Source organism: Acomys russatus, chromosome 20 (assembly GCF_903995435.1).
Source record: "Acomys russatus chromosome 20, mAcoRus1.1, whole genome shotgun sequence".
NCBI classification, from domain to species: Eukaryota; Metazoa; Chordata; class Mammalia; order Rodentia; family Muridae; genus Acomys; species Acomys russatus.
In genome coordinates, this window is record NC_067156.1 from 14,485,806 (window position 1) to 14,504,615 (window position 18,810).

Genomic DNA, 18,810 nt, shown 5'->3' on the forward strand with positions numbered 1-18,810 from the left:
TACTGCTTCTTGATTGGACACATGCACAGTTTTTACCTGGTGACTCCATACCCACCTACTCTGACCATATAGTGTTGAATTTCTCTCTGTGTTTTGCTTATGGAAATCTGCATGTGAATCAGTTTTTCCCCTTAATTTGCATTCTCACCTCTTCAGCTACAGTATAGAGAATGTCAAGAACTTCTGAGTCTCTACCAGAAGTACCTATCAGACCAGCAGGAGAAGCTCACCATGTCACTCTCAGAACTTGGTGCTGCTAGAGCGCAGGAGCAGCCGGTAAGTGACCTCTTCTAACCCACAAGGTTCATTTTGCCTTTATGTTGGAAATCACATGCTGTGCATTTGTTTTAGAATATGCAAATATCTCATGGCTTCGAAGTCTGTGGCCTTTCTCTTTCCTTGCCTGTTCCTACAAGTCCAGTGATCATAAAAGCAACTTGAAGTAGGAGGTGGTTACAGGGAGACTGTTGATGGGATAAGAAAATGCACTGATTTGGTACTTAAAGAGCAGCCAGCCCTTTGTTACTCATGGCTATCTGGTGTCCTATTGGAGAACATTAATATACCCTTTCTGATTCCACTTCTTAGAATAAAAAATTATTTGGTAACTTCTGTATAAGATTGTGTGTGTTCGTTTAAATATATGACTATAAGTAACTACATACCATCAAGTGATGAGTATTCCGAACGTTTCCCTTTATGATGTAAAAGCCACACTTTTAGCTTTCTAACACTGATGCTTGATGTCTTTTTCCTGTCTTTGTAGTTTAAGTCTTCAGGACTGATAATAACCTTTATCTTAATAGAAAGGACTTTGCCATATAAAAGCATCCATACTGAGCATGAAAATACGGATAGTGTGTTAACAAACTGCCATTTCCCAAATAGTGTAAAAATCTCAAAGGTCAAGCCTAAGAATTTCTTGCAAATTTTCTAAAGAACATTGCTGTTAAGAGTTTTGGCTAATGAGATTCTGGTTTTGAACTTAAAATTTACACATATGGGAAACTGAAAAAAGAAAAACCTCAAAAATTAATGCCACTGTAATGTGGGTTAGCTGAGATATTTAACATAGACCATTTTTAGTCATAATTTTTAAAAGAACTATTCAATTATTAATGACTTGCCTAATATTTTAGTTTGAGATAGTAGCTCTTGTTCTGTTTTCTGAAAGCTAGGTTGTACAGTGGCTACAAAGGAATGATTCAGCTTACATTGATTATTTGTATATATGTCTTCACTAATCTCAATTTTCATTTTCACTTAATTCAGAGAGCTCTTTGAAATATGTATTTCATTTTTTAATCGTGTGTGTGTGTGTGTGTGTGTGTGTGTGTGTGTGTGTGTGTGTGTGACTGTGTGGGTATGTGCACATATCTGTGATTGTCACATCCCCTGGAACTGGAGTTTCAGGTCATTGTAGCAGTTCCATGTGGGTACTGGGACTATACTCAGTCTCCTGCAAGAGCAGCAAATGCTTGTGACTGCTGAGCCATCTCTCTAGTCCTATAATTGTTTTAAACCATGTTTTTAGCAAGCACTTGATGATCAAGTTCTAAAATGTCTTCATAAAACATAAAAATGAAGCTGTGAGTTAGTGATGACTTCTAGGCTCTGCTGGTTGACCTTAAAAAGGGAAAGTAAATTTCTTTTTATTAAGGAAGAGGCAGAGAGTAATTACAAACTAATAAGAAAGGTGTTCTGCAGAGCTGGGCAGAGGGTAGTTGTGAATACATGAAATATACTAGACTTCATGGCCGGGTAAGGGATAAGGGTAAAGGAGGAGTCAGGCCAGTATTGATGTTGTGAAGGGTTACTAGGTCACGAATCCTGAAAGACCTAGTATAATGGAAGAGGAAAAGAGTTGAAAGGAGAGTTGACCTTAAAGGAGGCCTTCACAGGTACCTACACTCTAATGCACATAAACATACACATGTGTGTGCACACACACATACTTACACACACATACACATGTACATACACACTCACACAAAATTTAAAAGTAAAATAATTCTAGAAAAGGAACATATATGCCATGAAAGAAGGGTGGATTACTTGGGAAAGGGGGTGTCAAAAGGAGTGTATAGTAGGAGGGAGGCGCCAACGGGGTGAGTACAGTAGAGAGGAGGATTAATGAAAACAAAATACATATGAAAATTCCATAGTGAAATCCATTGTTTCCTATACTAATTTTTAAGAGCTAATTAAAGTACAGTTTAAGGTGATAGATGAAGTAGACCTTACTCCAAATTTAAAGAATGCTATAAGTACCAGAGGTAAAAACACAACTAAGAATAATTTAACAGCTTTAATATATTGAGGCAAACTCTGGATCTTAGTAGTCAATAAATATATAACTACTGCTGAAGAAAAGGAGGTCTAAACAAACTAGTTTTGGAAGTAAAATTAAAATAACCAAAGTCAGATCTAGAGAGGAGGGTGTAAATAATGCAAGGGGTGGTATTGGATGTAAAGGACATAGATGTTTTATTTTATATTAATATTTTATTTTTTACTATAACTGTTTTGATTCAGTGTTCATTGTTAACTTTCAAATAATGGAAATATACTTTAAAACATTAATGTTGTGGTTTATGCTAGAAAAAAGAAATGTATGGCAAACTGAGGACTATTGAAGTCAGCTGGACATCCAGGATACACATAAAAGTTTTATTAATCAATTTGTGAACCCTCTATAAAATATAGGGCCTTCGGCTCTGGTTCAGACAGTAGCCTGCTTACCTAGCACACACAAGACCTTGAGTCCAGTTCTCAGCACTGCAGAAAGTGCGTGCAGTCATGTACAACCTGCGTGCAGTCATATACAACCTGCCATCCAGCACTGGGAGACTGAGACAGAAATGCCAGAAGTTCAAGGTCTTACTGGATTACATAGAGAGTTACAGGCACGCCTGGGCTAAATGAGACCATGCCTCACCCCCTAAGAAAAAAAAATTTTTTTAAATTGTACCCTGTAGTAGTTTAATGGAAGCGAACCTACTTACTCTGAGTTATGTATTATTTTCTTTTCTTATTGCAACAAAATACCTGAAAAAAAGTACTCAAAAAAGGAATGGTTACTTAATTATCCTTAAACAGCTTGCAATACCACTTTCAAGGTATTGGAAGTAAACTTTGTGTTATAGTTGAGTTGTGCATGCACAATACCTCATATTAGAGTAGAAGTATATTTCATGTGTGTGAAGAATACTCTTAAATTTGAATTCTATGCCAATGTATCAAAATTAAACTTATTTTGCACCAGTATACAACATTGTATACCAATGAATTAAAAATAAGCTTATTTGTGAGTAACAATTAAGGCCTTAAGTTGAGGAGTAGATTCAATAATCTGCTTTTTGTTCTATCATTCCTATATATTTCTGTATCCCCCTTTTTTCTTAGCAACCCCTATCTCAATACCTATGAAAGAAATATAAAGGAAAAGAGAGAAATCCCTGAGTCCCACCTCATTTTCTCTCTGTATAAGACCAATAATAACTTATAACCAACTCCCAATGAAAATAAGCATCTGCAGCTCAAGAGAACAACCAAAACGCTACCTAGCCCCACTTAGGGGAAATGGGGTATCGTTCTCTTAAGGTTTCTTCCAGCTGATTTGAGGAGAATAATACTTTTGTAGAAGCCCAAATAAAATTTGGAAAAATGGTTAAACAAGTCAGGAAAAGCATTTGTGGTCTAGTTTCTAAAAGATGAGAAATTCCAGGCTTAATTATAATCCTGTGTGGGACAGTCTGAAATGCTGGACCAATTGAGATTAGAAGCTTTCTTTGAAGATGTTCTGGGAACTGTCCTGTTCTGATGAAGAACAGCAACTGAAGCGTCTGGGGCTGGAACATGAAAGATACAGGATGTCAGTGTCCAGCATGCTGAGAGGAATGCATCCTGTCAGGTCTGATCCACCATCAGTGCTCAGTTCTTTTTTCTAAAAACATATAATTTCTCAAAGGCATTATGCAGTCCTAAAATTAATAAATGTATGAGGTATTCAGGGTGCACAGAACAATTAAAGCTGGTTCCCTGCTCTTTGTATGAGCAGAAGAAAGACATTTGTAAATCTTCATTGATGCCATATGAAGAATGGCATCTAATAAGTCACAAGGATTCTTGACCAACAGGAAGCCTTGTCTGGGCATAGACATTCATGTCTCAGCCAGTCTTAGAGCTATTCCCATGTAGTGGGATTAGCAATATGTTAGCTACTTACTCTGCAGTTTGAATTCTTCACATCCTGGTTGTAGCCCCCTCCCTCATTCCCTCCCAGTTCCCCTCACTCCTTCATCCCCTCTCCCTCCCTCTCCTAGTCCTCAAAAAGAGATATCCTCCTTCCCTACCATCTGACCTCACCCTATCAAGTCTCATCTGGATTGCCTGCATCCTCTTTCTCTGTGCCTCTGCCCTGCCAGGGGGAAGTAATCAATGGATGGGGACCAGAATCCGTGTCAGAAGTAGTCCCTACTCCCCATATTACGGGACCCACAAGGAGACTGCCTGTCTACTACATCTAAACAGAGCATCTAGGTCCACATCATACATGGACCTTGGTTGGAACATCAGTCTCTGTATTGTAGTGTGGTTATTGTGTATTAAGTGGCTAATGTCCACTTATGAGTGAGTATATACCTTGCATGTTCACACTCAGTTAGGATAGTTCATCACACACAAGCCAATACTGGATGCCTTATATCTTTTCTGTACAGTTTTTAATCCCAGTTTTAAACAAATCTGTTCTTTCCTGTTATTTTCCAACCATGTCTTTACTACAGAATTCATAAACTTTGTCAAAGCTCTGATTTTATTTTTTACAGTTCTGAAACAAAAAGCCTTTATTATGCCAAATAATTGCTGACTATAAAGTAAAGCAACTGCTCTGAAAATTGGATTCATGATGAAACTACCTTTTGTATTTTCATTCAAAACTCCAGCACAGTAACTGTTGTTTGCAGTTCATCAGATGGCTAGGTCAGTGAATACTTCAGATAAATGCACCTTTGTGTTGCTGTGGGGAGACAGCTCAGTCTCTAAGGAGCTTTCCACCCAAGCATGGAGACCCAAGACTTCAGGAGCCTGGGAGAAACCTAAGTATCCTGGCATGTGCTTGTAGCTCTGATTATGCGGAGTAGGGACAGAAGACCCTGCAGCTGTCTGACTAGTCAGCCAGTAGGAGGCCATCTCAAAATAAGGTGCACAGCCCATAAGGAACAGTGCCTGATGGTGACCTCTGACTCCTACATCTGTACTTAGAGAGAGCACCCCCTACACACACTTCTTCTTCTTCTTCTTCTTCTTCTTCTTCTTCTTCTTCTTCTTCTTCTTCTTCTTCTTTCTTCTTCTTTCTCTCTCTCTCTCTCTCTTCCTCCCCTCTCCCTCTCTCTCTCCTCTCTCTCGCTCTCTCCCTCTCTCTCTCTCTCTCTCTCTCTCTCTCTCTCTCTCTCTCTCTCTCTCTCTCTCTCACACACACACACACACACACACACACACACAGAGAGAGAGAGAGAGAGAGATATGGTGTACAAAAGTTGCTTTGCTAGTGGTATTCAGTGAAATTGACTTTGCATTCTTCTGGATTCCCTGTAGAACCTCAATTAAGCAGCTTCTTTAAAGCACAGAAGAACTTACTGTGTTTAGGAGAAATTGGTCATAGTGACAGTCTTTACTGTTCATTGATAACTTCTTTCTGCCATTTGCTATTAACAGCTTTCACTTTTAAGATGTCATTAGTTTGTTGTTGCCTCTTCTTAGCAAGTGGTGAAACAGCCTTTGTTAGGTTAGACAACTGGTCCAATGTTACATTTATATTAAGCACACTTTTCAAAACTTATGTCTGATTCTACAACCTATCCTTTTTCACTTTTTACCTTCTTAGATTCTTACTTATTTTAATAATGGCAGCAATAACAATGACAGATTGTGCTTATACAGCATTTATTCTGTACCAAAACCTATCTTAAGCTCTTTATGTTTAATGCTCACCTTAACTGTATAAATAGGCATCATTATTTCCCTCTTCTGTGGAGGTCAAAGTGATTAAATAACTTGCTCAGTCAACTACTTACAGCTGTAATGACTGGGACCAGGATTCTACCACCACTGCAGGGTTGTTACTGGAACAGGTGAGAATATTTAGATTTATCTTAGCTGCTTGCTGCATTTTTTGAAAAGGCTTTAAGCTTAACAGTTAATAGCTGTTTGGGTTCTTTTTCTTTGGAGCTCTGAGATGGTACTGAAAACTAAACATCTCGTGACAGTGAAGGGTTCCTGTCACTAGTCAAGAAGCAGGATAGGGAAAGGAGGGAGGGTACTTGGTCTTGGAATTTTTTTTTTCCTATATGAGCACCTTCAGATGGAGAAAAAGGGAATAAGAAGTTTTTCTCCAAAGTATCATTCATTTTATTTTGCTGTACTCTTTATGCTACTTTTAATGCTGAAAGACAGTGTTCATTTCATCTAGTCTTCGCTGCAGCAGGCTTTATCTTGCGGCATGTTTTTTGCATAGTATTTCTTATGTGTGACTTAAACATTTGGCCCTCTTGGAACTCTTTTGCCTAGCTCGACGTATGCACAATAAGTTTTCCTTTTAGTTTGCTTTGATACTATAAGATCTGAAAGTTCAGCAAAGCTGCTGTGGAGTGCCAAATTTGTGCTTTGACACCCTTGTGTTAAATTCCTTGTATTTTATTAGTTTACCCCTCCCCTTTTTCTCCAAAAAAATTTATGGTAAAGAAAAGAATAGTAGCAGGACCTTTAGAAAACACACTGTCATCCAGAATGGCCAACTGTCAATCAGAATTCATTATTTTAGACACTTTGCTGTGAGCCATTTTTTTGTATTTTGATATTTTGGTAATCTCAACACATGATTTAGAAAAATACATTGAGTTTCTTTTCCATAAAAAGGTATTCGAAGAATATAAACTTTCTAGGGTGTTTTCAATTTACTTATACTCATTATTTTAAACGCTTTTTGGTTTATAGTAAAATATATAAACACTATTTTGCGGCATTACAAGTTTTTTTAACTTTAAGGTAATGTGTAAATTTTCTGTCCATTCTTTGGATTTGTAACCTCAATGGTCAGTGTCATTCGGGTAGAAAGGTTTAAACTCAATGGTCTTTATTCTTTACTCAGGCCTATCAGGCCTACCACATGGTCAATACTCACCAAATAGCAGCTCGTTGTTGTGCTGGTCCTGACTCATGACAGAAGTCAAGTGGTTAATGTCTGAGAAGCAGTGAGAGAGAAGCACTGAGTTAGTAATGACTGTCTGTTTATTTGCACAACGTCCCTGAAAGTAGCCTTTATTGCTATAAAAGTAACATCTCTTTTCCTTCTCTAAGGTGTCTGTTCCAATTCTACAGATCACTGTCCATCTGTAATGCTGCAAAGTCCTCAAGAAAGGACATATGCAGTCCAGAGCAGTGGTCTATCAATCCGCTCTAAAAAGAAATATCCTTCCGTCTTGACTGCTTTATAGTGGTGCTTCAATTGTGTCTAAACTGGAAAATTGCATGGAGATTTAATCAATACTATCCATAATTCAGTTTCTTGAGTCAGTCATTACTTCCCTCTGATATTGTTTGCAGTCATCAAAGATGCATGCAGTGTGTACACAGAAAGTATGGGATATTGGTAAGGCTGACATCTGTATTAGCTTCATGGTATGCTAAGAGAACAGCTGAGATAACTCCCTCTTTCCTCTTCAAGGGTATGTCCCCAGTAAACTAACATTCAAAGACAGATAAATTAGAGACTTTGGTCTCTACTGGCATATATCAAATGTCTAACCCTTATGTTACTAGTGGCTCAAAAGGAGAAGAAAAGACTGTAGACAGACAGACAGACAACTCCTAAGGAGAAAGTCAGCTTCCACAAAGAGGCATCTTCAAAGTCTTCATAAGACACAAATGAGGGTAAAATGTCTTTTATAAAATCCTAGGAACACTTTCAAGGATACATTTAGGAATAAGAGTTTAAAGAAAGAACAAAACACAAGTATCTTGAAGTGCTGACTCCTCTGCCTGGCAGGCTATGCCTGTCATCCTTTATCATGGAAGTTTTTCTGAGTGTAACCTACACTAACTGCATAGCCATCCTATCTGTAGATGGACGTGTAAGTGTGAGGTTTTTTTTTTAAGGCTTTCTTTGGGCTTCTAGGAAATTTCAGTAGGAAAAGAGAATAAGCACAGGAAGATCCATGGTCAGTTCCCTTGACATTTGTCTATTATTTTACCTCTTTGGCAGGCTGTTTTAAAAGAGGGTTAATTTTGTGCACAAACACCCCCAAAGTGGGTTTTATATTGTTTTAAGCTTTTAGTTTAGTTTTTGCCCGGCATCTAGCAGGTATCCAAAGGTAAGCAGAAATTTTTAGAACGCACAATAATGTGACCAAATGCCAGGAGAGCACAGCAGAAGCTCTGCTCTGGAGTGTTACCTTCACCTCGGAGACTGAGCAGTCAGCTTGTGATTCTGAGGTGGCCATTCCATGTCTTACCTGAGAAATAGAAAATGCTGCAGACCTGCGGAAAGAGCCCAGATTGTGTTCATTTAGAAACCTTAACACAAGGAAGAGCAAACAATTGGTTTAAGGCAGTGCATTTTTCTTTTACATTGTTCCTAGTTATCTTAGACTGCTAATTTGGAAACTGTTCATTGCAAACTACATTACAGCAGCTAAATATAAGTTGTTTCAGTCACTAAAAAATACAGAAGATACCATTGGGTTTTTGGGCAAAGATCTATTTGTGTAAGGTAAATCTAGTGAGTGATGCAGTGTAAAATCTAACAGCATCAAATTGCTTGATACAGGTGGGAATTTTTTTGACTATAACTAGGAAATTAGAAATATAGAAGAATTTATAGATTTTTGAGGATTTTAAAAAATCAGACACTTTTCTATTGGTATAATAATATGTCCATTATGGTGCCAATATCTTGTCACTAAAGCATTCCCTAGACCTGCAGTTATCATAGATCGTACAAGGACTGAATGGGTCCACTAAAGGAAAATGGAGAAGGTGAACCATATATGCATGTAGAAGAGTAAGAGACAATAATGATCTGACACTTTGAAATCACTTTCTAATTGTGGGAGCAATATAAAGGCTAAAACATCACTCACCTTCCAACCTAAGTAATACTGATCAATAATACTGCCACTTGAGATTATATCACACTAAGATTTAAGGAACTCCAAGGAAAACCAGAATTCTGGTCTAAAAGATAGTTTACCTGACAACAGCTATGGGAAAGAGAAGGAGGAGGAGGAACTAGAAAAGCCAGCATAGAAAATTCCCTAACAACCAAATTGCCTGTTATGTGATTTTTTTCTAGGAATATATTAACAAGTCTATTCACTCCTATATAGTCATCAAGATGACAACTCAAAGTGGAAACTGCAAATTGACCTTAGTGAACCAGTGAGTTTTGGGGGATTAACTATGGGAGCACGGGTAACTCAAAGGTAAATTGATGACAGCTCACAAACACTGCATCTCTGGAATTCCCTGCCCAATTTTCAGTTAGCTCCATTGAAGATACTTGTCTTCCCTGCCAGTTGCTCACTGCTTAATGTAGTCTTGAGGAGGGGTCTAGTGAGTCCTGCGACTTCCTGCCCTTTCTGAGCCTTGTCAGTTGCCATAGCTTCTTCATTCATTCTTAGGAGTCACCCTCGTCCTTCTAGAGGGAATGTTTTCATTTGAGGGAAGTAACTTTACTACATTGCCTCGTGGTGTCGTGAAAGTGAAATCATATCCAGCCTGCTTTAGCTGGTGTGGAATATTGGCACATTCAAAGATATTAGATGCCTGTAGGTAACCATACAGGAAGCTTAGTTGACTTGAAATTTTGCACCTCTGACAGCCTGATTCTCACAGCATAATTCTTGGGTGGTGGCACCCCACCAAATCTTCTAGGTTTCTCAGGAAATGTGTCCTTGCAGTCAGAATTGATTCCTCTTTCTCCCACTGCAGATCAGATCATCACCAAGTAGTGTCTGGTTTTGCTTCTAAAGCTTTCCCCACTCATATCATCTCTTTCAGCACCTCTAATACAGCTGTATTTTCCACATGGGTTAACTCCTAAGTACTCACCCAAGATAATTTAAGAACTCTATATGTTTCCATCGCTTTATTTTTAATGAATTAAAACTTGAAACAACCTAAATGGCCTTGTATACCAAAAAAGGAATAAATTATCAATGTACACTGCTTGCGTAAATCATACTAAGTGAAAGAAGTCATCATCAAAAGGCCTTAGGCTCTATGCATGCATTTATATAAGATTCCAAAAAAGGAAAACTGCAGAAGCAGGTAAGTAGTTGAGAGTGGGCAAGAAGTGAGAGGCTGGTTAAAACGGTGCATAGTGTGCATGATAGAATTGTGGGTGAGGGCCAGGAGTTTTGAGCCGAGAACCTTACACATACTGTGTGCAGTTCACCTAAGCTATATCGCCAGCCAAGTGTCTTAATTTTTATCATGATTACCCAGCTATTATTAGCTTATAAAAAGTTGAAAAACAGTATACCAAGACAATTTTGCTGTCTATAAATTATAACTTCATTTAGAAAAAATATAGTCATTGCAAAAGATTGTGTCATAATTCAGTGAGGGAAAGAGAAATCATTCTAGTTATTTGAGAAGTAAGACATGGGATTTAATACTAGAAAATGGGTGTATATAAAGATGATTGTAAGCTTCACAACAGTATAGAACCAGTACTGTATGGAAGTAATGCACTGAGACAAGCTGGGGCTATGTTGGAATTCAAAGCAGTATGCTTGCTGCTGCTACTGCTATGCCCTCAAAACCTAGGAGACTAAGAATGGATACCCACCTGTGAGGTACAGGGTTAGGAAGCCACATGCTTATATCCTTGCTGTTTCTCCTGCTGCTACAAATGCTGCTGCTTAGAAATTTAAAAGTGTTCTTTGGGATGTCATTACAGGAGAAAATTCCATCTATTGCCCTTTAGAGCATACTTTTGAAACCAGGGCGGGAGGCAGTATCAGCATCCTGTGAGAGCAGAAGCCATCTGACACTGAGAGCTGTGGCTGCAGGGGACTCTGCTGTGTGATGTTTAGTCTCCCACTTGGTACAGTTAAATGAAGGGTAAGATGGAGTAAGCCAAGCCTCCATTGTCAGCATAGTATCTAAATTTTCATCAGTTGAAGAATGGATAAAGAAACTGGTACATATATACTATGGAATACTACTCAGCTATTAAAAACAAGGAATTCCCGAAATTTGTGGATAAATGGATTGAGCTAGAAATGATCATAATGAGTGAGTTAACCAAGAAGCAGAAAGACTCAAATGGTATATACTCACTTATATCTGCATACTAGCCCAAGGGGTATGTCCCACGAAAGCCTTCACTTACCAGGAAAGTAAGGGACTGTTTAAATAACTCATGGTATGTTATACAGAAACTGAAAGATTCGTTCAGGTGGTGGGTGTTCCATAAACCACAGTATAATTACATTATTGAGCATAGGCTAACAAATATTGAGTGATTTAAATGTGAAACTCTTAAATCTAGTTTATGTCAAAACTACTGTCCACATTGTAGTTTCTATAATACCATCGTTAGATTTGTTCTGAAGACATTACTACTTCTTCAAATAGTTGTCCTTGCCAAAAATTACATTTCCTAATACTCCAAATGTCAGATATAAATTTAGAAAAAAAAGAATTTCCCAAGATGACATACAGGAAATCTGTAAGAACTTCGTATGTTGGGAACATTAGCTTTAACAAAATAGTTTCTTCTTAGGTCTGAATTCACAATAGTGCCTTCCAAGTGGTATGTTCACTTCACATTTCTTGTAGAAATGGCCTGATGTTTCCTTCTGATCTCACCGGCTAGAACTAGTTTATAAGCAGTCCATGTAACTGTCCATACACACAGAAATGAGTTTAAGGAGGTTCATTTCAAACTGAAATTCCAAAGAGGTAAATTTTAGTTTATTAGCACAAATCTTATCCTGAGTCCTGCCTCCCTCACCCTCAAAATAATTTTAGAAGTATGTTTTAAAATCTTAAAGGCTATTTTATTTTAAAGCTTACAAGTAATTACATTGAGTGAATTACCTTGGGAGCTGATGGTCAGCCCTTCCTAACATATTTTAATTGTCTTTAAATTGAGTTTTTCTCAAATGAAAATTCAGAATAGCTATTTCAAGTGAACCTCAGCAGCTCCCTCATCTTCATTACAGACTTGAGACCCTAAACAAAGCAAGAAGTTGGGCAGAGCACTGTTTAATTTTCTGATTTGATTTTTCATTATGTTTAATGACAACTTTTAATTTTTATCAAATTGCATCTCAGTCTCCTAGTAGACACTAGAAGATTTATGGAAGATGCTCTGGTTGCTATCTGGACAAGTAATGCAATAAATTAGCTTAATTTTTCAATAAAGTGTTGTGAATAGAACACATTGTTCTGTTCAGTATTATATTATCTTTAAAATTAAGCAAAGCATTAATGGCAATGAAGCTAGTTTCATTCAGTACTTTCCTGTAATGAACCCTATTCTATAAGCATCTTTTCAGTGAAGGAAAATGCCTCTCCACAGCTACAGAGCTCTCTGGAGGTGGACTGTGTAGCTACAAAACAAACGAACAACTTGGCAGGGCATCTTTGTGTTTGTATAATGTATATGGAAGTTTCTTGAAAGATTTCTTTGAGCAGTGAGAACATAAATGCTCCTTAGCTAATTTTTGCTTAATTGAGGATTTAGAGGGTGCCTGACCTGGCTTAAACAGAAGTGTGTGCCTCATTGACTTTCAGATCAGTGAGGACTTAACAAAGGCAGACCCAGTGGTCACACTCTAGAGCATGAGAGCTGCCAACTTCTCCTGTGACCTCACAGAATTCCTTGTTAAAGTATTAACTGGATGAAACTCGATGCATGATGAAAATTCAGATAAGCAAGATAAAGATTATAATGTGAAAAATCACTGGAATCAGATCCCTGTCTGAAAGCTCTTACACCCGTAATGCTCCAGCTTGGTGTCTTAGATTTATGAGTTTAAGATTGGGTGAGGTCTCAGGATAGCATTTCATTCTTAAGATCTGTCTTCAATGATCTTTGGAAACCGAAGTCTAGTGGGATGTTCTGTTGCTGTGGTGATAGTGCTTTTGAGGGAGGATGGTATCTAATAATGAAACTAGGAAATAAAACATTTTTTATTTCTTCTTTATTAATTTATTCGGATTACATCTCAATTGTTATCCTCTTGCTTGTCTCTTCCAGTTTCTCTCTCCCTCCCTCTTTCACCCTGTTCCCTCCCCTAGGTCTGTGACAGAAGGGCACCTCCTCCCCCCACCATATGGTCACAGCCTATCAAGGCTCATCTTGGTAGCCTGCCTATTCTTTCTCTGAGTGCCACCAGGCCTCCCCACAAAGGGGAAGTATTCAAATATGGGGCACCAGAGTTCATGTCAGAGTCAGTCCCCGCTCTCCACACAACTGTGGATAATGTCCTGTCCCTTGGCTAGATCTGAGTAGGGGTTCAATATTTACTGCATTATTGTCCTTGGTTGGTGCAGTAGTTTGAGCAGACCCCACCTGGGTCCAGATATGCCTGTCATGATGTTGTTCTTGTAGGTTTCTAGGACCCTCTGGATCCTTCTGTTTCTCCATTCTTCCATACTTCTCTCACCTAGAGTCCCAATAGGAGGTCCCTGCATCTCTCCCAATCTGCTGGTAAGTGAAGACTTTCATGGCACATCCCTTTTGGACTAGTGTTCAATTATAAGTGAGTCCCTTTTGGGCTAGTGTTCAATTATAAGTGAGTATATACCATGCAAGACTTTCTGAGTCTGGGTTAACTCAATCAGTATGATCATTTCTAGTTCCATCCATTTGCCCTCAAATTTCAAGATTTCTTGTTTTTAAAGCTGAGTAGTATTCCATAGTATAAATGAACCACAGTTTCTTTATCCATTCTTTGACGGAGGGACATTTAGGTTGTTTCCATGTTCTGGCTATTATGAATAAGGCTGCTGTGAACATGGTTGAGCATATGTCCTTATTGTGTGCTGGAGCATCTTCTGGGTATATTCCAAGGAGTGGAGTAGCTGGGTCTTGAGGGAGCCCTATTCCCAGTTTTCTGAGAAAGCGCCAGATAGATTTCCAAAGTAGTTGTACAAGTTTTGCGCTCCCACCAGCAATGAAGGAGTATTTACCTTTCTCCACATCCTTGCCAGCATGTGGTGTCACTTGAGTTTTTGATCTTGGCCATTCTTATGGGTGTAAGATGGAATTTCAGAGTCGTTTTGATTTGCATTTCCCTGATGACTAATGACGTATGACATTGAGCATTTCTTTAAATGTTTCTCAGCCATTCAGTATTCCTCTGCTGAGAATTCTGTTTAATTCTGAGCCCTCTTTCTTAATTGGGTTATTTGGTTTGGTGGTGTTTAATTTCCTGAGCTCTTTATATATTTTGGATGTTAGACCTTTGTCAGATGTAGGGTTGGTGAAGATCTTTTTCCAGTCTGTAGGCTGTCACTTTATTCTGTTGGCATTATCTCCTGCCATACAGAAGCTTCTCAGCCTCATGAGGTCCCATTTATTAATTGTTGACCTTACAGCCTGGGCTGTTGGAGTTCTTTTCAGGATGTTGTCTCCTATGCCAATGAGTCCCAGGCTCTTCACTACTTTTTCTTCTAACAGATTTAGTGTCTCTGGTTTTATGTTGAGGTCATTAATCCACTTGGACTTGAGTTTTGTTCATGGTGATAAATATGGGTTTACTTACATTTTTCTACATGTAGACATCCAGTTGGATCAGCACCATTTCGTGAGATGCTATCCTTTTTCTATTGATTAGATACAGCTTCTTTGTAAAAAATTAAGTGTCCATATGTGTGTGGATTTATTTCTGGGTCTTCTGTTTGATTCCGTTAATCAACCAACCTATTGCTGTGCCAGTACTATGCTGTTTTCATTACTGTCGCTCTGTAGTACAGCTTGGTATCAGGAATGGAGATTCTTCCAGAGGATCTTTTATTGTATAGGATTGTTTTAACTATTCTGGTTTTTTTTCCATATGAAGTTGAGAATTGATCTTTGAATGTCTTCAAAAATTGTATAGGTATTTTGATAGGGATTGCATTGAATCTGTAAATTGCTTTTGGGAAGATGGCCATTTTTATTATGTTAATTCTCCCGATCTATGAACAAGGGAGATCCTTCCATCTTCTGGTGTTATCTTCAATCTCTTTCTTCAGAGATTTGAAATTTTTTCAAACAAGCCTTTCACTTACTTGGTTAGAGTTACTGCTAGGTATTTTATATTGCTTGTGGCTATCGTGAAGAGTGTAGTTTCCCTAATTTCTTCCTCTGTATGATTGTCATTTGTATATAGGAAGGCTACTGACTTTTTTGAGTTAATTTTGTATTCAGCCATTTTGCTGAAGGTGTTTATGATCTGTAGGAGTTCTCTGGTAGAATTTTGGATGTCACTTATGTATACTATCATATCATCTGCAAATAGGGATAATTTGACTTCCTCCTTTCCCATTTGGATCTCCTTGATCTCCTTTTGTTGTCTTATTGCTCTGGCTAGACTTCAAGAATTATATTGAAGAGATATGGAGAAAATGGACAGCCTTGCCTGGTTCCCAATTTTAGAGGAATTTCCTTGAGTATCTATCCATTTAATTTGATGTTGGCTATTGGCTTACTATATATAACCTTTATTATGTTTAGGTATGTGCCTTGTATCCCTGATCTCTACAAACATTTAAACATGAATGGGTATTGGGTTTTTTCAAATGCTTTTCCTGCATCTAAGAAGATGGTCATGTGATTTTTTTCTTTCAGTTTGTTTATATGGTGGATTACATTGAGGGATTTCCGTATATTAAACCATCCCTGTATGCCTCTAATGAAGCCTACCTGGTTATGGTGAATGGTATCTTTGATCTGTTCTTGTATTTGGTGTGCGAGTATTTTATTGGTTATTTTGCATCAGTGTTCATAAGAGAAATTGATCTGAAATTCTCTTTTGTGTCTTTGTGAGGTTTAGGTATCAAAGTGACTGGCTTCATAGAATAAGTTTGGTAATGTTCCATCCATTTCTATCTTTTATAGTAGCTTTAAGAGTATTGGTATTAGCTCTTCTTTGAAGGTCTGGTAGAATTCTGCACTGAAACCATCTGGCCCTGTTTTTTTGTTTTTGTTTTTTTGTTTTTTGTTTTTGGTTGGGAGACTATTAATGAATGCTTTTATTTCTGTAGGGGAAATAGTACTATTTAGTTTGTTTATCTAATCTTGATTCAATTTTGGCAAGTGGAATTGATCAAGAAAATTGTCCAATTCCCTTATATTTTCAATTTTTGTGGTATATATGCCTTTGAAGTAGGATCTTATGATTCTTTGTATTTTTTTCAGTGTCTGTTGTTGTGTCTCCCTTTTCATTTCTGATTTTGTTGATTTGCATAGTGTCTCTTTCTGCCTTTTAGTTAGTTTGCCTAATGATTTGTTTATTTTGTTGATTTTCTCAAAGAACTAGATCCTGGTTTTTTTTATTCTTTGAATTGTTCTCTTTGTTTCTGATTTATTGGTTTCAGCCCTGAGTTTGATTATTTCCAGACATCTACTCCTCTTGGGTGTTTCTGCTTCCTTTTTCCCTAGGGCTTCCAGATGTGTTCTTAAATTGCTTATATGGGATGTTTCCAATTTCTTTATAAAGACACTTAATGCTATGATTTTTCCTCTTAGCACTGCTTTCAACGTGTCTCACAAATTTGGGTATCTTGTTCCTTCATTTTCATTGAATTTGAGGAAGTTCCTATTTTCTTTCGTTCTTTCTTCCTTGACCCAGGTGTCATTAACATAGAGTTGTTTAGTTTCTATGTGTGTGTAGGCTTTTTGTTATTTATGTTGTTGAATACAGCCTTACACTATGGTGATCTGATAACGTACAAGGTATTATTTCAGTCTTCTTGTATCTGTTGAGGCTTGCTTTGTGACCTACTATGTGATCAATTTTGGAGAAGGTTCTATGAAGTGGTGAGAAGAAGGTATAATCCTTTGTGTTTTGGTGAAAAGTTATGCAGATATCTATTAGATCCATTTGATTCATAGTGTTCGTTAGTGTCATTATTTCTCAGTTTAGTTTCTATTTCAATGACCTATCCTTCGTGAAAGTGGAGTGTTAAAGTCTCCACTATTAATATGTGGGGATCGATGTGTGGTTTAAGCTTTGTTAATAGTTCTTTTACAAATGTGGTTGCCCATGTATTGGGAGCATAGATGTTCAGAATTATGATGTCATCTTGGTTGACTTTACCTTTGATGATGTCCTTCCTTTTGATTAATTTTGGTTGAAAGTATTTTGTTAGATATTAAAATGGCTACACCAGTTTGCTTCTTGTGTCTGTTTGCTTGGAGTATCTTTTTCCAGCCTTTTATCCTGAGGTAATGTCTATACTTGTGGCTGAGATGTGTTTCTTGGATGCAGAAAAATGTTGGATCTTGTTTATGCATCCATTCAGTTAGTCTGTGTCCTTTTATTAGAGATTTGAGACTTTGATGTTGAGCGCTATTAATGACCAGTGACTGTTAAGTTCCTTGATTTTGATGTTGGTTGCAGTAGAGTGTTTGTGTGGTTCTGTTTTTGTGAGGGTGTAATTGTTTATTTCCTGTGTAATTTTAGTTGTAGCTTGTCCCTTTGGGGTGGAGTTTTCCTTCTAGTAACTTCTGTAAAGCCAGATATGTGGCTAAGTACTGTTCGAATTTGTTTTTGTCATGGAATATCATATTTTCTCCATCAATGGTTATTGATATTTTCGCTGGATATAGTAGTCTGGTCTGTCATCTGTGGTCTCTTAGGGTCTGCAGGACCGCTGTCCTGGCCCTTTTGGTTTTTATGGTCTCTGCTCAGACGTCGAGTGTAATTCTGATTGGTTTGCCATTAAATGTTACTTGGCCCTTTTCCCTTGCCCTTTTAATATTTTTTCTTTGTCTGTATACTTTGTGTTTTATTATGTGATACGAAGATTTTCTTTTCTCGTCTATTCTGTTTGGTGTTCTGTAGGCCTCTTGTGTGTTTATATGCATCTCCTTCTTTAAATTAGGGAATTTTTCTCTTATGATTTTGTTGAAAATATTTTCTGGGCCTTGGAATTGGGCATCTTCTCTTTCCTCAATGCCTATTATTCTCAGGCTTCGTCTTTTCATGGTGTCCTTTATTTCTTGGATGTTTTGTGCTAGAAATTTTTTAGATTTAGGGTTTTCTTTAATGGTTGCTTCAAGATCTATGATAGTATCTTCTGGCCCCAAGATTTGTGTCTCAATTTCTTGGATTCTGTTGAGAAGCTCACCTCTATGTTTCTTGCTTTCCTCTCTAAGCTCTCTCGTTCCCATTTTTACTTCTGTCTGTGTCTTTATCATTGTATCCATTTTCATTTTCAGATCTTGAATTGTTTTATTGATTTCCTTCATCTGATTATTTGTATTTTCCTGAATTTCTTCCAGTGCCTCTCTAAAGGCTTCTTTCATGTCTTTCACCTGTTTGGCTGTGTCTTCCTGAATTTATTTATGGATTTTATTCATTTCCTCCATTATCATCTTCATTACTAAGGATTTGAGGTCATTTTCTTGTGTTTCAATTGTGTTTGAGTTCTCCATGTTGCTTTCTTTAGGATAACTGGGATCTGGAGATGCTATATTGTTTTCGTTTTTGTTGTTTATGTTTTCACACTGGACTTTAGTCTTCCTGTCTCTGATGTTGGGAAGTAGCTTCCGGTGCCCTTCTCTGATCGTTGAGAGCGGTTGTT

At 37.6% G+C, this 18,810-nt stretch overlaps 1 protein-coding gene across 1 annotated transcript in view; it reads left to right on the forward strand.

Moving 5' to 3' along the window:
- Positions 1-18,810, forward strand: part of Kiaa1328 (KIAA1328 ortholog) — a 244,380-nt gene that overhangs the window by 103,819 nt on the left and 121,751 nt on the right. The window contains exon 7 of the mRNA XM_051163627.1: positions 149-276. Coding sequence (XP_051019584.1) covers positions 149-276 — 128 coding nt within the window. The remainder of the gene's footprint in view (positions 1-148; positions 277-18,810) is intronic.